This window comes from Sprattus sprattus (assembly GCF_963457725.1).
Source record: "Sprattus sprattus genome assembly, chromosome: 11".
Classification (NCBI taxonomy): domain Eukaryota; kingdom Metazoa; phylum Chordata; class Actinopteri; order Clupeiformes; family Clupeidae; genus Sprattus; species Sprattus sprattus.
The window spans coordinates 17,434,608-17,457,760 of NC_137909.1; the positions used below are offsets into that span (position 1 = coordinate 17,434,608).

A 23,153-nucleotide genomic window follows, 5' to 3' on the forward strand; every position below is an offset into this window, starting at 1 on the left:
GGTTTCTGCTACGTTCATGAAATATTAACAGTAAGTACGCGTCCATGAAAACCATGAAAATAGATTTAGCTAGTGAAGCTGAAGTGGGCTACTTTAAACGGTTAGTTACTCTGTCACTCCTATGTGTTACACCCAAGCGTTAGCGATTCAAATGTTGGTCTCGAAGCACAACATAATAGAAGACTTAACGTTATCTAGACACCACCTCTACTGAAATATGTAAGATTGATTGATTAATAATGATACTAGATGTATCTTAATACAAGACAAGGAAAATTCGTTGGAAAATTCTTTGTACTCACACAGGAAGGTGGCTGCTCTTCTTGTCCGGCCATGATTTCGAAGGTTTTCCCGCAGAAATGAAGAAATGAAGGCCCACTAAAGTAGAGCTAAAGATATATCAGTGAACAACAGCGCCATCTGCTGGATGGTGCTCGTGAATCACGAGATTACGAGTTACGAGTTAGTGGAAAGAATGTCTCAAAATTGCGGAACGATTGTCTCAAAAATACGAACATGTGATTGTTGATCCACAAATGCTGAGACATGCTGAGACACGATTCACAAACATAATTTTCAGTTTCACAAATGTCTTTTTGTTTCACAAATGTAAAATTATATATTTACAAATACACATATATTTGTAAAAACCAATACACAAGTTACAAATCGGAAATTTGTATTTGTGGATTGCAAAACACGTGTACAACTCAAGGCATATTTGCAGATTACCCTCTGTGCATTTGCAGTTATTTTTGAGACAAATCTATGCCCATATTTTACAAATTGCATGATTTAATTTGCAAGTTTACAAACATTTGAATAAAACATTACACCTTTGTGTAAACCCCAATTTACAAGTCACACATATTGCGCGTAGATTGAGTCCTTTGCTTGTGTGGATTTTGTCCTGTGAACTTGTGAAACTTGGGGGAAACGCGAGAAGAATGTCTCAAAATTACCCAAGCGGAACCAGGGGTTCATGCGCGTGTTGGATGATCCACACATGCAGATTCAACACTTCACACAAGCAAAAACATTGCACCTGTGTGAAAATCCCAATGTACAAGTCACAAATGTAGTCTTTGCCCTTGCAAATCCCGATTTACAAGTCACAAATTTTGACTTTGAACTTGCAAAACATAGCATACGTGTGGATTACGGTGTGTGCGTGTACGAATAAGGTGTGTGCGCGCACGAATAATTTTGAGACAAATCTGTCTCCATAAAAAAACATTTAGAAATGAATGATGGCAGATCATGGTGGGACTTTTGAAATCCCAAGAAGGTCAGCAATAGTACTCCACCTCACTACAATATGGTATTAACACATAGATTTCTCTTGATATCAAGTTTTGCTGCTAAGCTTTGTCCTTGGAAGATTTCAAGATGACCTACAATCATAAATTGACATGTTATAAGGGTATGTGAAATTCAGTCAGTGGAAGAAGATTTGCAACCATTTCATTGAGGATATACGAAAAAGGACAGTGATCTACTTTTTAAACCGTTAAAGTGCAACAGTGTAGATAATAGGCCTACTGTGGATTTATATTGCAGCATTTCCATAATTACTTTGTTCAAAATAAATAATTGTAAATTAAAATATACATATTTTATTCTAGCATACAGTAAGTGCTGAGGCATTGGCTATATTCATGTTCCTGCCTGGCAAGTGTTACGTTTTTACTGCATTGTCGTCTTCATCCAAAAAACGAACGAGGACATTGTCTATGTTGTTGTTGGTGGCTTCGTCGACATTTAAGAAAAACATGCCGTTTTTTAGCTTTTCCGAAATACGTCTTTTGGACTCTGGTGTTATGCCGTGTGTTAAAATAGCTGGCATGCTGATTGGATATTGACAGTTTAGTCAAAGCAATTTTGACTTCAGCGATTTTTTTGGCATAAATTCAACAGGGGTTGGGCGAGCCTGGAAGACAGATTGTGTTCTGCGATGAACGTACATACGGTTATTTTCAGGGCACATTAACGGTCAGTTATTGATGCCGGTACATCAGATGTGGTTGTAAAAGCGTTGTGTGTTGGATAGCGCGAACAGCTGCTCTATGAGCGGGGTCTAAACTCATGTAGTGGAAGCACTTTTCCCCGCTAGTTGCATACAGAAGCTTTCTTGAGCACAAGAGACCTGCTTCTCTTAACTTCTTACAGCGGCTACCAAAAGGCTTACCGTCCTTCCCCATCTCTTCTATCCATGCCCAGCGCCATTTATTTTTCAATCCTTTATCAACAAGGAGGGCATCATCCCAAGGATTCTTGAATTTACTCTGCTTCGGTGTGACAGTATCTCTACTTTGGTCTCTACGTAGCATAGGGCAGAGCGATATAGAAAAGCCGTTGCTGAAAGCACATTTTCACAAGACCCGCCCCAATCTACTTCTGATTGGCTAATAATGTTATTTTGACACCTGAAAGTTGTGCTCCTTTCATATCATTGGCAGACGAACTCATAAACTCGAAAGTAATGGTGATATCGAGACGTGTGTTTAACAAAAAAAATAAAAATTATATTAGACTTTTTTTCCGCAGCCAGCCAAACGCCGCACGCCGGAAATCCGGCACGATGCCGGAATGCTTTAATCCCTGCATCTGTGTGTGTGAGTCAATTTAATCGACTAATGAGTAGAACCCAAGGTATATAAGATGCTTGATTTTCAAAGCTGGGTACTTGCTAGTCTCCAAGATGGCTTTCCTACACTTAACAGGTAAAAATGATTTTGATTGAATGGTTTTAATTTATTTTGAGTTTTCTTTATTGAAACAAACTGTTTCACTATTTGATTTGGTATACGTTTTACTTTGTCTCTTTCAGGTTACTTGAGCCTGCTCATTGCATTTCATTTGACCTCACCTAGCAGCGTTTTGACAAACCAGTCAGAAATTGAGTGCTTAATCGCAATGCAAAACGAATCTCATTATGTGGTCAGGCCTTTGGTGGACGTGAGTAATACGTTATAATTAAAGTGTTGCTGCTAAACCCTCTGTAATTCTCGGTTGCTATCCATTGCTTACTTAGTCTCTCCTCACGTTTGCATTGCACTCTATGCATTTTTATCATAGCCTATTTATAAACAAATCTGTTATCAATGGCATTCATGATTGTTTTCCAGTGGCTGAAGGATAAAAGTGGAGTGGGCTGCAGTAGAGCAAATGTCAGTGATACCTGTATTTTTCAAATCATAAAAAAGTCGCCAAAAAGAGAGTCGAAAGAGAACGAGTCGAAAGAGAGAGAGAGAGAGAGTGAGCTGAGAAGTATAAAACAGCAACTCATACATGTAATGAAGGTAGGCAATTTGGAAGTATTCAGTAATATTTGTGATACATTTCATTTACAGAAATTAGTAAATGCTAGGCCTACCCCTTTGAAATATACACTAATAAACAAAACAATTTTTTTTTTTATGTCCAGAAAAATGCGCCCTGTAACAGCAGGATGCGAAAGGACAAACCAAAGAACAAACCCAAGGACGAACAGGAGATCAATCTCTTTATGGATTGTTGGTGCTTATTTATTTCAAAAAATTTTACAGCGGCTCTGAATCGTGATGTATAATAACCCTGCTGCCCTCCTGATGATGGTGTTGCGTGAAACTTGTGGTTAACACAGCCGACAACAGCCTTAGCCAAGACGATGACCCACATCACCAGGAGATGCACTATAAATTAGGCAACGATTGCATTAGACAACTGATCATTTTGTATAAAACAAATAATTCTTCGCATGAGTTCTATAAGAGAACTGCTGTCTTTAAAATTTGAATGTGATGATAGAATACATGTGTGTGTTATGTGGTCAATAAATTATTATTTTCTAGATTTGGTCAGAAAAATGAAATGCTGTCTCTGCACATACACCTGACATCCCTTTTCATTGGTCTAGCGCAGTGGTGTAGTCCAGGGTATACGCAGGTATACGGAGTATACCCACTTATTTTTCAGTCAGCATTGAGTATACCCACTTCTCAAAACAGAGTGTTTATCCTGTGCTGTATGGGCTGCTTAAAAATAAATAAGAGTAAACCCACTTCTCCAAGGACCACACCACTGGTCTAGCGTCATTCTGAACTCGGGCACCCACTTTTAGGCCTACATTAAGTAAACAAGTTGATGCTCCATCTCTGTGTGTCTGCTAAACCAAATTGCCAACAAATAACTTAATGAAAGACAAACGCTACACATTGACTAAAAAAGGGTTAAGCATCCTGTTTTATTTATTGTCATCAACAAACAGGCCCAGGGATTGTTAGTAATGCACCATTCCAATCATATTTTAGTTCTTTAATGTCATTTATTGTATTGAGGAAGTAAACATGATACAACATTTGAGTCTGAAATTCAGGTATAGGTGAATAAAAACTGTTGAGTTGTGTTCTCATCAATTGTTATTGTATTATTTTATATTACTAATGTGTATTCCTATTGTGTCAATAAACTCATGTTATGTAAGTTAAGGGGAAATGCACTAATGGGACCTTTATTGTGTTCCCTGATGAATCTAGGCTATATAAACCCCTGTTTGTTTCCAGTTTGATTATAGGCTACTGTTTATTGAGCCATGCCACAGTCACTGATGTGCAGACTGTAAGATTAAATGTAATGTAGAAAACTAACAAACAACTGTTAAGGTACTTTTATACGTTGAATGATCTTTTCACATGAATGACAAAACCATACTGAAGATCAACATGGATCGAGTAGAACAGAATAAAAAAAAACTATTCAAATAGCATAGCCTTTTGGGTGAGGTTTCCCCTATAGATTAGCTGGTCGGATAGGCTAATACACGCCACAAAATAAATTACAACTAAACGAACAATTAACGTTACATTTGTTTTGCCTTTGTTTGTAAATGTTTTTCAGTTATATATTATATATAGGCCTACAGTATACATCATCCTTTTGGCATCATCAGCATTACACACAGGGTAATAAGGGTAATTATAATATATGGAATTTATGGCGTTTCGCACAGTTGACCCCTTTAAAATGAGCCATTTCCACTGGCGCTTGATGCGCATTGGTGTCATTTCGGCTGGTCGCGCACTTCGGCTGGTCGCGCACCGCATTTTTGTTATCTGTTGCGGTCCGCGCAGTTGGCAATTGTGCAAAATGAAGGGTAGGAGACACAAGATTGCTCAGAGGGAGACAGAATGGCACAGAGGGAGATTACTGCAATAATTCCACAAACGTGTCTCTAGTTTAATACGTTACTTGCCCGATGGAGACATGAGGGAAAACCTTTCCTTTAAGAAGAGCGTGCGCATATACCGAAATTCCATACTAACTCAGCAAGCCACGCTGTTTTGAACCGACTACAATATAGTTCAGAAACATGAATATATCATCTATAAGCTGCAGGGCATGAGTTTATAAAAAACACCTGTTACTATTTAGCTTTAGTTTTCACCCTCATGTCTCCATCGGGCAAGTAACGTATTAAACTAGACATCATCATCATTGCATTATTATTATTGCTGTTGTTGCTGACGGTAAACGGTAAACTTCTCCCTTCAGATAGCGGCAATACATTTTCGCCCAGTTTCCGCATCGGAGGGAAAAGTCAACTTCACCCAATGTGGAATTTTCTGCTAACTGGAACGACTGCTTAGCTCCGTTCCTCTCCGGACAGAATTAAGCATAACACACAGATGTGTACACAGCGTTGAACCATACCAGCTCATTTCTAATAGGGCGGAAATGTGATGGTTTCATTGCTTGCATTATAAAATATAAAAGTGTTTTTTCACTGAAGCTCAATCCCAACAAATACAAAATGTCTGTTGGTGGTAAAAAAGCAAGTGTGATATTTTCTGGATTCAGGGCTCTTGGACTATATTCAAACCATCTTCCACACGTGGTACGCTACCACAAGAAACATCGGGAGTTCTACGTTGTTACAGCTGTGGGGAAATGTTTTCACACATACAACGTAAGTGGGAAATAACGTGTATTTCAGCCTTTTCTAGCCCGTGAGAAAAGAATATTATTTTAATGACAACAGGTCCTCTTAAATGTCCAGCCAACCAGGCAACAGTGAGTTTGCTAGCAACCGGGCATGCCAAGAAGTTCGTGTTTTTATGAACAACCTCAACAAGGTTTAAATACACTAGACTAGTTTAGGATACGAATACCGAGAAAGTCTATTAACACAAACATACTGTGTTGTTTTAGAAATTGACCATTGTTTGCCGACAATTATGACATTCTTATATCAGATATCAGATCAAGTGACCAGACTGTAGGCTTCCTCTGACTTCTACATCAAAAAGCACACAAAGTTAGCCTGACAATAGTTCTATGCCCATACATTTTGAATTTATCTCTGTCCTTACTATTTCAGGTTAAGAAACTTGGCATAGTTGCAGTCAGTAAGTACACGCTACTGCCTTGTTACACGTCATTATTGTATTGCAATTCTGAAGCCCACCCTTAGGTACGGAGCATTCATTTGGGATGGTGTCTGTAACTTGTGCATGTTGTTTGTTAATCAGGTAATGCCCTATCAGAAGATATATCTTGTTTGGCTGCTGATCGGATGCTTGTGTTCGCTGCACATGGCAAAACAATTGTGGCCTTCGCAAGGAACAAAGAGGTGATTGGTTCTGACCCACAAATTATTTCAATTTCAATTAAGGCTATCTGAAATATCATTGTGAGAGAGAATAGCATTGTGAATTAATATTTGAATGTTTGTCGTGGCACTTGACAGGTTGTGCACACATATTCTGGCCACAGAGGAGATGTTCACCTTCTGTTGCCTTTTGGAGACCATCTCATCTCTGTGGATAGGGAGAATATGGTCATCATCTGGGAGGTGGAAGCTGAAGGCAAGTCGCATTATGCATCAAAGCTCCCCAAAGATCATAAGACATTCCACAGACACCACAAAATAAACATAGTTCTTAGCATTTACCCACGAATGCCAAGGTAGTGGTCATGACTGTTGCTTGGGAATATTTATGTCCCAATATTTATCATTTACCTTAATTCAAAAAACCCAAACACATTATTAACTGATTTTCATCTCTTTTTTAAAAATTATTATTACTATTAACAGAGGAGTATTTGCAGTTATCATTCGACAAAGCATCATTTGAAGTGTCTGCTGTGATGCACCCCACTACCTACCTGAATAAAATACTGTTTGGTAGCAGCCAGGGGGGTCTTCAACTCTGGAACATTAAGTCCAAGTAAGTCACACTGTGTTCAGCAGTAATGGTGTAAGATAGAAGTCTGCAGTTTTTCTGAGTTCCAAAGCATGGACTGTCGGATATAGTTGATAGAATCTGCAGCGGACAAACTTTGGACAATTGTCCAAATCAAAGCTTTCTCTGAGGTTTATTCCAGCGTGTTTCTGCAGGGAGTCAATTCCAATATCAACATGGAAGCGGGAAAGACACTAAAGTACATTGCAGTGTTCTAGTTTTAATACCAGTCAGCAATGGGAGGATACAGTTTGGTAATTGGGCAGCCATGGGGGTAGTAGGTGTGTTCCAGGTACAGGCAGGGAAAAGGGGAATAGTGTGTGTGTGTGTGGGGGGGGGGGGGGCAACGGAAAAGCTAGATCAGAGGGTTGCCCCCAATGGTAGATATGTGTTGTTTATTCTACACATCTGGAGCAAGAAGGGGATGTCTGCTAAGGTGCAAGGGAGGATTGTTCCTTTATTCTATAATTCTATGATATTATGCCCTGGTGGTGGCTTGTACAATACACATGGCACAAACAGATACTCACACACACACACACACACACACACACACACACACACACACACACACACACACACACACACACACACACACACACAGGAGAACAATCTTGCAATACAGAAGTATGAGTATATAACTAAATCGTCATAGTGCTGGGTTAATGTAAAAGCTGAGGCCACAGCAAGTGTTAAGTGGACCATGAGATGTCACTGCTTTAACTGCAAGTTTTAATCGGCATCTTTGTTTTTTCAGTACGCTTCTTTACACATTTCCTGGTTGGACTTCTGCAGTAACAGTCCTTCAGCAGGTGAGTTGAATAGGGAACAGAGTCATAATAGGCATGGAATCTGGTCTGTCTAAGGAAGGTGTACGATGTCATCTTTCTTTTTTCATACATGCATTTTTTTTAGCACATCACAGATAAATATGCCCTTTCCATCCATCCATCCATGCAATTTGTTTTGGCTCCTACCATCTTTTATGATGTATACAGTAAAGTATATATTTTTACAATGTTCTTATCTGTCTCTGTCAGACCCCTGCTGTAGACGTCGTAGGTGTGGGCCTGGCATCTGGACAGGTGATCATTCATAACATCAAGTTTGACGAGACACTGATGAAGTTCCAACAGGACTGGGGACCAATCACGTCCCTGAGCTTCAGGACGGGTACTGGCATGTTCTTTTGGGCTTGGATATTTTTTAACGAAAGAGTAAGATCTTGGTGACTGTCTATTCGACAGCTGAGTAGATACAAAATTCTCAGTTGTGCAGTTGCCAGTTCTCCAGCTGACCATTGTACATTTTAACATGATGTATACATAGGACAGAGTGTAGAAGACATGGTTTTCATTAGTTGTCAGGTAAAGAGGGTGTGTAGGTATTCCTATATTATCCAAATATTGTATCATAAATGTTATAACTGTGTTATTAATTATCAAATAATCAATACCTCATACATAACTCAAAAAAGATATATTATGATGTCTTGTAGATGGGCACCCAATTATGGCTGCTGGAAGTCCTGTCGGCCACATTGGATTGTGGGATCTGGAAGAAAAGAAGCTGATTGGTCAGATGAGAGATGTCCACGACACAGCCATTGCCGGTTTGACCTTCCTCCTCAGTGAACCCCTCCTCATCACCAATGGCGCAGACAACGCTATCAGGGTTGGTGTCTTACATTTGAAGTCTGACAAGAAATGCTTAAAGGTGCAGTCTGTGATTTTGGCAAAAGGTTGGTTGTTGACCTCAAATCTCAACAATCAATTGTATGTATTGATAATGACTCAATATGAGCCGCTATGTTAGTTCTCCAGAAGGCCGTACCAACAGCAGAGATTTTGGAGCTAGAGGACTGTAAGGAGCATTTGCAACTTGACAAAAAGTCTATTGGATTAGAATCACAAACTGCACCTTTGAAGATTGGGAACATTCTGAATGTTTTTGTGGGTAACTAGTTTTTAAATTCAGTTTTGTTCTGCATGGCCATATGAAGAAGAGGTAAAAAAAAAAAACACCGGTCATTCCCACTAGTCCGTAGGCCCATATAAATGTTAGCAGCTTTAACAACGCTATGCTGCCTAATATGTCTTAGAAATATAACGGTTGGCAAACAAGATGGCTTTGACCAATGGCAACTGTGCTGTAAGGCAAGGCTAGCCTATTGTCTATTAGTTAGGTAGTGTTAATTAGCTACCTTGCTAGAGTTCAGGAAATTAAATGGAACCTGTTATGTTGGCAGGTGTGGATGTTTGATACTCCGGGAGCTGAGGGTCGTCTGCTCCGCTGCCGCCTTGGACACAGCGCCCCGCCAACCAAGATCCTTCACCACGGTCACAATGGCCAAACAATTCTCAGTGCAGGTAGGCTGACTGCTAACTGAAGTCTACTCTGAAGAGCTAACAATGTGATTGTTCTGTCACCATGCACAGGATAATATTAGTTGCGTGAATGTGTTTATGGTTTCCCCCTCAAGGTCAAGATGGCACACTTCAGTCCTTCTCTATCGTTCATGAGCGCCTCAATAAGAGTTTGGGCCATGGTAAGAATTCTGGACATTGTGCTCTCAGTTGAATATGAAAATGGATAAGATAGTCCTAATTCTTTACCTGGCACTTTTCATTGGGGTATTTGAACAGGATCTCTCAATAAGAAGAAAGCCAAAAAGAAAGGCTTGAAATATGACACAGCGAAACTGCCGGCCATCACAACATTTGCTTCAGGTACACTATGTTTATCTTTACCATATTAGCTTTGTATAACTACTGTATGGAGAGCATGGGTATCACAGTGGACTTTACCGGCATCTCAAATGCACAGATGTGTTTTGGTGTAGAGGTTATTCCATGTCAAATCAACCAGGGGTTTCTCAAGGTCTGTCTCAATGTGAGGGCTTCATATCTGTCCCCATAAGTAAAATTATAGTTAGTTCTGAATATTTTTATGAAACCCCCCAACTTCCTCTATAATTACCGCGAAGTTTGTAAATACACAATTTACGCCCTTTATACAAAATACGCCCATTTTTCCATCATATTGATTTAAAAATAAATACAAATTTGAGGTGGGGAACATTTTTTTTTTAAATCTTTCCTTTACTCAAGCCTGTTTTTTACTTTCTTTCTTTCTTTCTTTCAAAGTCTTGACATATATGCTTATTTGGGTATATAAAATCTATTGCAGAGTGCGCTCGGCAGAGCGACTGGGACGGCATAGTGGCGTGCCACAGTAGCCTCCTCGTTGCCACCACTTGGAACTACCAGAAGGGATCCATGGGAGCATACAAACTGGAGCCGGACCGCTTCAACCACAACCGGGCCCTAAATGTGCACGCTACGGTCAGTACCGCCTCCATGACCGCTTTGGGTCTGTTCTCTGGAACCATTCTGTGCTGCTGCCGTTGCTGCCTGATGACTTTTATTTTACTGGAACAGCAGGCCACCTGCATATACGCTGAAATCCCTACTGAATATTTTATCCAGCTTAGTACTTTATGTAGCCGTCTTCAATCACTGCTTATGACCCAATGAGGAAAAGCAAGCTAAAAAGATAGAATTAGCCAGAGCCTGAAATAAAACAAGGGTAAACCACAGAAGTCTGAGGGCAGCAAAGGCGATCTCAACTAAAGGATTCAGAAGCCAAGTTGGGAAGTTTAGTAAAAGTCAGGCACTTGATGTTTTGTAGTTGATGGTGTGGCAGTTAGCAAGCTATAACCTAGCTCCTTAACCCAACACACCCCCAGGAGGTAAGGATGGTAACAACGTAGGGCCTTGAAAGCTGAAAAGACGACATGGTTGCTGTATTTCTGTGGAATAAGTTATTATCTGGTTTGTTTTGGGGAAACTTGTATGTGCTACGCTCAGTTCCGGGTGGCCTTGACTATGGTAAACAAAATGTCTACTCAGGGGGTTGTTTCACACCGTGTAGCTATTTTAGTTTTGTGCCCCTAGTTAAGGAGAAATAACCAGTGTGACAACTTACATGTGTAACAACTTACCCCGCTTTTCCCTACATGGTGTGAGGTTACACAGCGCAATACGCCTTTGTGTGACATTTATCAGTTTTATATTCTGGTAGTTTCTGTCATAGTTTAACATTGTCATAGTTCTAGTCTTTTGGTCTCTCTCACTCTGTTTTTTTCCCAATGTCTCTCTCTCTCTCGCTCTCCCCTTTTTCTCTCTGCAGGCTGTAGATATTTCCTCATGTGGGAACTTTGTAGTGGTGGCTGTCTCTACTGGGCACATTGACATGTACAATCTGCAGTCTAGCCTCCACCGAGGTCAATATGGAAAAGACAAAGGTTGGTGTCTAAACAGCCTATCTGGGCCTTAATGCTGCGACTGTGAAACTGACCTGTGAAATTGTGTCCCCGTGCCTGTCCCTATGCCTACCTGGATTTATTTGCAGCTTCATTTCTGTTCTCTAGCTCACGCCGGCCCGGTGCGTGGTGTGGCTATTGACGGGCTCAACCAGCTGACCATCAGTGCTGGAGCTGACCGCCTCCTGAAGATATGGAAGTTCAAGAGCCTGGAACTTCTCCAGACGCAGAGCCTAGAGGCCTCTCCGGCTGCCACCCTTCTGCACAGGGAGAGGTAATCAGGAAGTTATTTATTTTTATTTTTATTTTTTGTTTAATGGTGCCACGTAATCCCCACAGTATTGGTTGCTTTGGTGGTAGAGCACATTTTTGGACTTTTTTTAAAAACATAAATAAATGAAGCCCTGAAACGGTTCTCTTGTGACTAGAATCAGCTCCTTGGACCTTTTCCCTTGTGTATTTTTTAAAATCAATACTGCATTGTTGAGAGTCAAGTTCATCAGTGTGAAAGATTTCTAAATTAAAGGCAGAGTCCCTAATACTATACCCATTCATTTTTGTGAAATTCAGCAAATAGCTCCTCACGGTCCTCTAGATGTCTGTTCTGTCTGTGCACTCAGAACAACTGTACTGTTTATACACAGTTCTGGCTCCGAAATGAGAAACACACATAGTGGCTCGGACCGACAGTTCGAATCAAGTTTTTTCAAGAGCAGGGAAGGAAGGGGTGTAATATGATTGGCTGTTGAGTTCAAACATCAAAAACCTTTCGCCAAATACGAATTGCAGACTCTGCCTTTAAGCCCATGTACGGTTGTGAGTTCCTTATGCTAACAATGCTGCACTCCCCAGCGGAATGCTGGCCATGGCCTTGGACGACTTCACCATCAACGTCCTGGACATCGAGACCAGAAGAATCGTCCGCAAGTACTCAGGCCATCGTGGGCAGATCAATGACATGGTAGCTCCAACTCTGTCTCTTGCACTTTTTCTCGTTTTACATCTCTTATCTTTCTTTCTTTCTTTCTTTCTTTCTTGAAGTTGTTCTGTTTGGATACTAAGGACTTTCCCCATCTCTTGCCTCTCTTGGCAGACCTATAGCCCTGATGGTCGCTGGTTGATAACATCCTCCATGGACTGCACCATTCGAACCTGGGACCTCCCCTCTGGCTGGTAAGGGCTGTGTGTGTGCGCTTCTCAATGTAGCTAAATTAGTTTTACTGTCAAGATATGATCTACCTCAAGTGTAGCAGTGATAGATATTGCACTGCTCGTAAGACCACAGGGTGGCAGGTACAAAACCCTCAGAGTATGAGTTGCTTGGGTGGTAGAGCAAATTTAAAGAAGTTGTCGGGGCAATTTTTTAAATGCTTCTATTCTGGATAAAAAATCGTCCTTAAAAAATCCACACAGAGATTATTGAGTTTTCATTCAAATGTTTTCCACCTCGAAAGAGTGTTTGTACTTGTAAACAAACAGGTAATGAACTGTTTATTTTGGGACTTCGTGAGCCTTATTGATAGGACAGCAGTGTAATGACAGGAGGTGAGCGAAAGAGAGATGGGGGGAGGGGCGGAGAAATAACCTCACTATCACCTCAAGCCCCACCCAGCAGTTTCAGGGCAGTATCTATCCCAGAGTAGGTCCTTATGTCTCCCCCAAAACATATACAAAGATGTTGGAGGCCCCAAAACATATACAAAGATGTTGGAGGCCCCAAAACATATACAAAGATGTTGGAGGCCCCAAAACATATACAAAGATGTTGGAGGCCCCAAAATGGCCTGCGGGTTCCTGCTGCATGACGTTACATCAAACAGTCATATCAGTATATGTAAGTGTTTGGTGGGTTTGTTTGTGTGCGCATAAGCATTAGATAAAAGGGAGACAGATGTACTGGTACATCAAACAGTCATATACAGTATATGTAAGTGTGAGATGTAACGTAGAATCAAACAGTCATATACAGTATATGTAAGTGTTAGATGTAACTTAACACCGAACAGGCATATACAGTATACAGTGCCACTTGAAAGTATGTGAACCCCTTGAGCACTTAAGAGTTTTCTGTTGTTTTACCATGATTTTTCATTTTTTTTCATCACCAATTTTCCATAGATGAAATGTCAGGTTTATGTTTATCATTTGCATGTAATTGTTTGAGGGAATTGTTTGAGTAGCCAAAAAACTACATGAAACATGGAATTAGTGTATTTTCAAAAGTAAGTGAATCCCCAGCTGCATTGGTAAAGTCAAGCAGGTAACAGATTTGGTGAAACATATTTGGGTGCTTAATAAGTCAATTAAGCAAACCAATCAACTGAGACATTGTTAGGAAAAGGGTTTGGCAACACAGATTAAAGGAGAGAGGAATCCAACCAAACTACTGTAGTGCCAAGGTGTACCCACACAGATCAGCAATGCCGAGAGGAAACGAGATATCAGAGAACTTCAGGAAGAAGGTTCTGACAGCCCATCAGTCTTGGGAAAGACCATATCCAAAAGATTCCAGCTCCATCCATCCATCCAAGACAAATAATTTAGAAATGGAGGGCATTCAACATGACCGCATCTCTACCTAGAAGTGGACGCCCATCAAGACCATCACCAAGAAGCACCAGAAGAAGAAGAAATCAGGTAAAAGTCAACCCACACACGATCAATACCAACCATTTTCGTCTGATTGTAGACCCATGTACATTTACCCCAGATGCTGCCAGAGAGAAACTCTTTAGAGGTGATGTGTGGGTTGACTTTTACCTGATTTATTATTCTTCTGGTTCACAAGTTCACCGGTTTGATAAGGAACTCCTAGAGGTCAACCATGACTTCCTGTTCCACTGGCGTACAAATATGAGGTAACACAGGCCAAATTCCATTAGTCATTCATCACTATGGGAAAGACCCAAGAAAACAGTGTGATCTGTGACGGAAAGTTGTTGAGCTGCACAAATCAAGAAATGGACACAAGATAATCTCTAAACACTTGAAAATACCCTTTTCCACTATCATGGAAATAATTAAGAAGTTTAAAGCGACAGGAGATGTAAGGAATCAGACTGGAAAAGGACCGATCTGTAAATTGACTCCACGCACCGTGAGTAGAATGGTTCGACTGGCAAAATAATCTCCAAGGATCAAAGCTGGAGAATTGTAGAGGTTAGTTGAGTCTTGGGGTCAGAAAGTCTCCAAAACTACCATCAGACACCACCTACATCACCACAGGTTGTTTTGGAGGGTTGCCAGAAAAAGCCTCTGCTGTCAATTCACAACAAACTAAAGCGCCTACAGTTTGCCAAAGTCAGTCAGACTTTCAGTGGGGCCGGGTTATATGGTCAGATGAGACCAAAATAAAGCTTTTGGGCAACAAACATCAAAGGTGGGTTTGGCGTTGACAGAAAGATAGCCATACAGAAGAGCACCCCATACCCAATATGAAGTATGGTGACGGATCTTTGATGTTGTGGGGCTGTTTTTCCTCCAAAGGCCCTCGACATCTTGTTAGGATACATGGTATCTTTGACTCCATCAAATACCAGCAGATATTAAATGAAAACCTAACAGCCCCCTCCAGTAAGCTATAAATGGGCTGTGGTTGGACCTTCCAGCAGGACAATGATCCAAAGCACACCTCAAAATCAACACAAAAATGGTTCACCGACCGCAGAATAAAGATTTTGCCATGGCCATCACAGTCCCCCAACCTAAACCCCATAGAAAATCTCTGGGATGAGCTGAAGCTGAGTCTACAAACGTTGACCTCAGAATCTGAAGGATCTGGAGAGATACTGCATGTAGGAATGGTCTCAGATCCCGTGCCATGTGTTCACCAACCTCATCACGCATTATAGGAGAAGACTCAGAGCTGTTATCTTGGCAAAGGGAGGCTGCACAAAACATTAAATTAAGGTGTGCCAATAATTGAATTACTACTGAATTATTATACTATCTCTGCCTGCTTTTATTTGGTTCCATATAGACAACCACTCCTATGGCAGGTGTGTTGTCTAGATGAGACGATGAGTCTGTGAGTGTGTGGGTTAACCTCGTGTTCCTCACATCCTGCTACTCCTTCCTCACGGCCGCCCACGTGTGTTACACATATGTCACACGTATGAGCGAAATACTGATCAGGTGGTGTGTTTGATGTGGTTTTTTTTATCGTGATCGTGAGATTTTGCTTTCTCATCATGGAGAGGTCGGAGGAGCTAATTTCCTGACCATTTCCTACAGCGTGATGCCCCTTGCTTTGATGTTATTTTTCATATTGTACAAGGTTTTCCTCCCAATCTCGATGACCTTTTTTTTCTTGAGCAATATCCAGACACTGCAAGAGGAAAGAAATCACTTCTGATTAAGGGCTTCATGTACAGGGCTATAAGGGCATTATGATTAAGGGCTTCATCATCAGGCTTATCAGGGAGTTCTCTCTCTCTCGCTCTCTGGCGGTGGAATCCCCCAGTTGGGCCCTTTGATGAAGTTGTGGTTAAATTTAGTTGTGGCTCTCCCTCTCGCTCCTCTATCTCTGTTTGTTTATCTCTCTCTTCTCCATCTCGTACTCTCTCTCTCTCTCTCTCTCTCTTCAGTTTAGTGGACTGCTTCTTGGTTGACGCGGCCGCAGTCAGCCTCACCATGTCCCCGACTGGAAATTTCCTGGCATCCTCTCACGTCGACAGCCTGGGGATCTTCTTATGGTGAGAACTCGTCAACGCAGGGGATGGGACAGAGACATTGTAGCGAAAGGAGAGAGCAGCCTCCCCACCTGGCCTTGAAACCAGGACTATGACCCAAACGCCAAAGAGCCAGGCTTGTTAGTATGGCAGTCAGAGCACATACTGTTCCGTACTGACTCCACTCCGCCACAGTCGTATAGAATGCTGAGCTTCAGATTGACCCATCACCTTTCAAACAAACAACTGGAAGTGACAAGCTGGAATTTGAGTAGGCTGAGAGGGTGTAGTGTTTACTAGAAGGAAAAAACACTCCAGTTAAAAGCTCTGATTGTTAATTACATAGCAAGAAAACAATGGTGTGGGAGAAAGTAAGCTGTGTTGTTAAAGTCATTAGTGATAGTTTTAAGCCTTTATTCAAATATTGCATTCTCAAATTGATTCCCCCAAGTTACCTGTTGCTATGTTAAATTAGAAACTGGTGTAAATAGCAGCTGAACTTCAAAAGACTGGAGCAAAGTGTCTCTACAGAGCTCATATATACATTTTGTGGTTGTTCATTTTGATGCAGGTCAAACAATACCTTGTGCAGTGTGGTGTCACTGCGCCCCCTACCTGCAGACTATGAGCCCATGGTTGTCATGCTGCCTGGAACTTGCCCCAGTCACGGTAGGTCACGAGACACAATTAACAATGTTATCTTTGGTTGTGCAGGTGACTATTATGGGCCTTACAGGGGCACAGTGAAGTCTGTGAAGACATCATGTGTGAAAGTTTCATTTCAAATTTCTTTGTGATTTGCCAGGCGTTTATCTACATTAAATATAATTAACTTTGTTCAAGTTGGTTAGATAATGATAAATCAGCAACTGAATTATTAGTTTGTCACCACAAGACTGTGTCTCTTAGAAATGTTGCCATTTTACATCAACTTTTTGCAGAGATTGTTAATATTGTATGTTCAACTAGCTAGCTTCAACGCAGTTATATTGCCAGGGCAGATAACAGGTTATGTTTGGCATGATGAGGACATCTGTGTTTTGGTGCGTAGACGACGAAGATGAGGAAGAGGAGGAGATGGACAGCTCGGAGTTGGCCGAGTATGTCTCTCCAGCGCAGCTCGACCAGCACCTCATCACCCTCTCCCTGCTGCCTGACTCCCGCTGGAAGAATCTGCTCCATCTTGACATCATCAAGGTCTCTCTCTCTTTCTTTTAGTGTGTGTGTGTGTGTGTGTGTGTGTGTGTGTGTGTGTGTGTGTGTGTGTGTGTGTGTGTGTGTGTGTGTGTGTGTGTGTGTGTGTGTTGTGTGATCACACTTGTTCTGAAAAACACAAGGTGTCAGATGGAGACACTCTCTCTCTCTCTATCTCTACACAGCCAGCAGTGGCGCCAAGCACAGCTCATCAAACTGAATGTGAACCACCAAGTAGCTACTTCTCAATGAACTGTCAATAAAACCTCACCTCACCTCACACAAAACATATGCCCCAGCCCAACACTACCTTAGCATCCTCTCCTGAGTCTGTTAACTTTACTCCCTGACAATGGATACTTTCTGGGCTAAACTGAATGTGCTCAAAACTCAGTGAAATGGCCAGACCTACCTGGCGTGTTCTATCCTCTGCTAATTTGTCATTATTTCTGTATGTTAACACCAGTTTTTAAAAGCATCTGTGAAGCTGCTTCACCTCTTTTCATTATGTGTGTTGAATAATATTCACTGCCAGATGAATGTGGACTAGTGTCGCTGAGCTAATGAGTGTGTGGATAATAATACTTTCACAGAAAAGGAACAAGCCCAAGGAGCCTCCCAAGGTGCCCAAGGCGGCGCCTTTCTTCATTCCTACCATCCCTGGCCTAGTGCCCCAGTTTGCTCTCCCCGGGACCCCTCAGGAAGAACAGGTGAGCCCTCCCCCGCACACACACACGCACACGCACACGCACACGCGCACGCGCACACACACGCACACACACACACACACACACACACACACACACACACACACACACACACACACACACACACACACACACACACACACACACACACACACACACACACACACACACACTGAGGCTTGTGTAGAGTAGACATTTCACGACATCCCCCGATGCTCAGCCAAGGGCAGTAGTAATTAGTTAATAGCACCACAGTTTTAACCCTGTATGTACATGTTATTTATTATTGTTTTTATTATTATTACTTTTGTTAATTGTAGTACCTGGGCAGTAGTTATTAGTTCATAGTATGAAGGACTAATCGTTTATGCATTTTAATGTATTAATTTTTTAATTATTAATTTTTTTTTTTTTTTGTTAATTGTAGTAGCTGAAAAGTTTGCACTGAAAAAGCAGTGTGAAGAAATGCCCTCAAATAAACGTGTGCAGTCTTTAGGTACACCGACAGTGTTTGCTTAGAACAGGCGCTAAAATTGTGATTTACAACTGTTAACAATTGTTTTTTTTAAATGGCTTGGTTGCCATGTTAATGGTCTCAGACTTTTCATTAATTTTGGGTGATTTGCTGATAATACGTTGTTCTTTTCACAGTCCAAAGTCTTTAATTTTGGGGTTTTGGCCCAGAAGTCCCCATTCTACGTGCACTTGGAGGAGGCTTTGGTTAGCAACAACTGTAAGTCACTCCAAGCCAAGTTTTTCCAACAATTCTTATCCATTGTCCATTTCTCACTTAAATTGTATATGTGCTGATGGTAGATCCCTGGCTATAATCATTTCAGGTTGACTTCCAGTGTACACAGAGTAAAATGTCATACAATTGCCTTGAGCGCAGGATTAAACTGACAAACTGTCATGGAGAAACACTGGAAAAACACTAGCAAGAAGTCCCATGGTCATTGCCTCTAGCCCTATTTACGAAACTAATCTCAGTTATAGCAAATGCTCAGTGGCACAAAGGATCCTCACACTCTGATGTTCCTCCGTCTTCCTCATGAAAAAACCTGAGAGCCATCACACTGTAATTCATATTTTTTTATTTGACTTGTTCTCCCAGATGACGGGCCCCTGCATCTTCTGATGGAGATGGGCCCCTCGGCCATCGACACGGAGCTGCGCAGCCTGGCCCCTGACATGGGCGGTGACGTGGACGCCCTGAGGGCTTTCCTCAGGCTGATCAGCAGCATGCTGGACTCCAGGAAGGACTTTGATCTCGCCCAGGCCTACCTGGCCCTCTTCCTCAAGGTAATGTACTGTACTAACACAGAACCTCACCAACGAGTACCCGTTTTAGTCAGAGGACTGCTATTATTTAGAGCAAATGGATCTGGAGTAATTATAAGACAAAGCAACGCAAATTTTGTAATGTATTGCATGTCATTGCATCAGACCAGAAAGCAACGTTTTTAAGATATTGCTATCTTAAATGTCCATTGACTCTGTCGATCTTTGGTCTTCTATGTTTTGCTCATTTGCTTCTAAAGTGCACTCTTTAGCCTTAAGAGGTTCTTAATTCTTTCTTGTTACTGCTGGGTTGGCAGTAGAAATGACAGTATTTCACCGAATTGCAGCATTTGAAAGATTTGTGACCAAAGAACCATCACTCAGTTGAGGGGTCCTAAGTGATTCCCCACTGTTAGTTGCACCGCCCCAAAAACCCTGTTGTGACAGCAGTGTACAGCAGGTGGCAGCAGAGACAACCGTATGATGGGACTCGAATTGAATTGTATAAAGAGGTTTTGTCCATCACCGACCATTGTGGGAGTTCTGGATTATCTGGAGCCCCTTAAATTACCCAAAATTAAACTGTATAAAATAGTAATGACAATTTTTTTCTCGCATGTAACATTAACAACAGTTAATATTCAGTGAATTACATATTTATTGATTGATTGATTGATTGGTGAGTGGTGGTGGTGGTGATTTATTGGTTGTCTGATTGATGGATTGATTTGAATGAATGTTAATGTAAAATCCAATTCAGTGTTTTACAGTGTTCTGACAGCGATACATGTGTCAGGGTGACTCTTCGTGTGGTCGGCAAACAGGATTTTTCCCCCTCCAACAAAAATATGAAAACAAAAGCCTGTCAGTCTTACTGATCTACTGGCACTCCCTCCTTGTCTGTGGAGATCAGGTGTTCCACACAGAAGTCAGGCCACCAGAACATGAATGCATTATGACTCATGCCTCACAGTTTATTACGGTGGTGGCGGCTAACATGGTGTTTTTGTTTGTTTTGTTGTTTTGTGCAGCTGCACCTCCGCATGCTGTCTGCGGAACCCACGCTGATGCAGGAGGCGGCGAAGGTCTCGCAGAAGCTGGAAGAGACTTGGAGCCACACACAGACTCAGCTCAACCAGAGCCTCTGTCTGCTGCAGTACATGAAGAGTGCCTTACTCTAAGCACATGCGCGCGCACACACACACACACACACACACACACACACACACACACACACACACACACACACACACACACACACACACACACACACACACACATAAGGAGATACTCACATTGACAAATATGCCCACTCACACACAGGGAGACGCTCTCAGTCACACAAACACACACACACACACACACACACACACGAGCACATGCCACCATCACCCCCTGCCCCCTCACATATGCTCCCTGCTACATGCATTTTAACTGCAAGAGGTGCTTGTTTGCAGTCCTCATTTTTGTATCAGGGCATTTTTTTTGTGTGTCAACTGTGTAATATAAATATTGAATGGTAATTGGCCTGTGTATGATGTCAATTTATTTTTCAAATACTTCTCTGTTTTCCTTTCAACATAGAATTATTTTTCTTTACTATAAATTATGCATAATATATGTATATATATGGGGTGCATAATATATGTGCTTTCATCCTCTGACTAGGCGATAATGAAAGTTTGTGTCTTTGACATACTGTCATGAAATATGGGTGCCTACTCTCACTATGATAGTCATATCATATCATACCATATGCCAGTATCAAGTCTTTCAGTCACAGTGTCAGGATGTATAATTGCAATGACAGATATATTTGGTCATGGCGCTAATGAGTTCATTCAGTCCTTTGCTGGATTCCCAAATTGCTGGTGTTGCTGATAATAATAATAACCATTATTTATAGAGCCCTTTTCAAAATCCATGTTACAATGTGCTTCACAGAGGTAGCAAAATACAGCTGAGAGGTTTTTTTTTTTTTTTTTAAACCGGATGAAACAATTGATCGGTATATCTTAATTGTTAACAAACTAATACAGTGGTACATCAATACAGAGTTAAAACATTATTATTTTTTTTTTTTTTACTGATGCATATAGTTCCCCTGTGTGGGCTGAGAAAGCCCAGGCAGCAGACTAGAGACAGTCAGAATGCCTGTGCATTGTTTGTGGAGTCCCTGGAGTGGCAAACTAAAAGCTCCTACACTTCTGCTGCACTGTCACTCTAAAACTTGGGTGACCTAAAACCACTGTAAAAGCCTTGTTGTACAGTGGAAAGTACTTCTCAACATGGTCTCTGTGGTAGTGCTGGTTGTGTTAACGACTGAAACACTGTCACAATTGCTTAATGTAAATTTACACTTCAACTTGTGTGCTTACTCCATGTCAATGCATAGATGGTCTCATTTACGTCATACAAGGCAGGCTATGTTTTGGTCAAGCAGCTCATTGCTTTGACATTGAGCATACCAGCAGGAACCTTACAGATTGCCTACATCTTAAATTAACGGGCCTAACCTATTTGAATGTAGTTGGTTTAGCAATGGCACAGGCCAGCATTGAGGCTGCAAACTTCAAGCTGTGAGCTCTGCCTCAGGAGAGCAGAATTAAACCAGCATGATTCTGGGGCAGGACACACCACAGAACTTGCCAGATGAATCAGTATGGGTTGGAGCAGAATGGGGCCAGCATGTCCCTGACACAGCTGTTCTGCCAAAAAAGCTGGCTGAGTCGCGAGATGAAGCTCGTCTGAGTGCGTGTCTGATTAGGGGAGGAGGGGAAAACAATGACAGTGCCATCTGAATGGATGAGTGTTAGAAGAACTTCATCAAAACCGATGTACTCTGTGATCTGTGATCTTTTTTAGGTCTATTGTCAATCCTCTGTTTTTTTTATGTAGTGAAGACCCCAGCAAATGTGGATGATCACAAGATCACCACTCCTACATCTAGCATACTCAAAAACTGAATTTGAAACAAGTCATGCCTCACGAGGATACACCTGACCCGCAAACATAAGGGGTACAATCAAAATGGAGTCCCGTACACCTGGAGGTGTGGTGTCCTCACTCCACTGTAAGTTTCACATGAGGAACTGAGAGGTTTGTTCTTTTTCACATTGGCCTGCATTTTGCACAGAGCAGGTAGCCTCTGAGCAGATGGCTTCTCTGTGTGATGGTTCATACAGCCATGCTTGGCTTGAGTCTTAAAGGACGACCAGCCATTCAGGGCACGGTGGATCCATGCCCATGAGGGGGATTGGCCTTCTTGTTTCTTTCTGTGCCAGTATATTTTGAATAATAAAAATATACTTGTTTTTCACAATTCTCTCCACGGCATTTTAATATAAAAATGTACAGGCCCTATTTGTTTTAAGGTGAGTGGGAGAACCTTGAGCTTATTGTGTCATTAAGATGAAATATCTTTTAAGTTTGTTTCTTTTATTCACTGGACATTTTCTTAACATATATTTATGTTGAGCATGATCATGAAGGACATTTTTATTCTTCATTGGTAGAATAAAAAAAAAACTGCATACAGACCCTTGACTGTGAGTAATACTATGTGAAATAAAGTAAAAAAAACATGACTTTTCGTCATTGCAAATGCATATTATTTTATTTAAACATTATGAAATACCTCATTTGGACAATCAGTGTAAGGATGTCAAAACCATTGACAACTCCTCAGAACATGATATTATGTAATTATGTTATTGTGACGTGCAGTGATTCCAGGTAGCCTATAAGTGTCTCC

At 41.4% G+C, this 23,153-nt stretch overlaps 1 protein-coding gene across 1 annotated transcript; it reads left to right on the forward strand.

Moving 5' to 3' along the window:
- Positions 1-5,689: 5,689 nt before the first annotated feature.
- wdr36 (WD repeat domain 36) lies at positions 5,690-20,892 on the forward strand. The gene is made up of 23 exons (XM_080847937.1): positions 5,690-5,947; positions 6,359-6,386; positions 6,510-6,610; positions 6,728-6,845; positions 7,076-7,208; positions 7,981-8,035; positions 8,264-8,396; positions 8,722-8,897; positions 9,472-9,592; positions 9,706-9,771; positions 9,869-9,952; positions 10,413-10,567; positions 11,415-11,529; positions 11,656-11,821; positions 12,400-12,508; positions 12,641-12,720; positions 16,134-16,241; positions 16,789-16,886; positions 17,269-17,414; positions 18,005-18,121; positions 18,770-18,851; positions 19,233-19,420; positions 20,431-20,892. The coding sequence occupies exons 1-23, from the start codon at positions 5,792-5,794 to the stop codon at positions 20,578-20,580; spliced, it is 2,685 nt and encodes an 894-aa protein (XP_080704063.1). The 5' UTR covers positions 5,690-5,791; the 3' UTR covers positions 20,581-20,892.
- Positions 20,893-23,153: the final 2,261 nt, after the last annotated feature.

Excerpts from the sequence above, each read along its gene's own strand:
- wdr36 (XM_080847937.1), top strand. The coding sequence starts at position 5,792 with ATGTCTGTTGGTGGTAAAAAAGCAAGTGTGATATTTTCTGGATTCAGG. Across the intron at positions 6,387-6,509 it reads ACTTGGCATAGTTGCAGTCA|GTAATGCCCTATCAGAAGAT; the intron begins GTAAGTACACGC and ends TTTGTTAATCAG. Across the intron at positions 8,397-8,721 it reads GTCCCTGAGCTTCAGGACGG|ATGGGCACCCAATTATGGCT; the intron begins GTACTGGCATGT and ends GATGTCTTGTAG.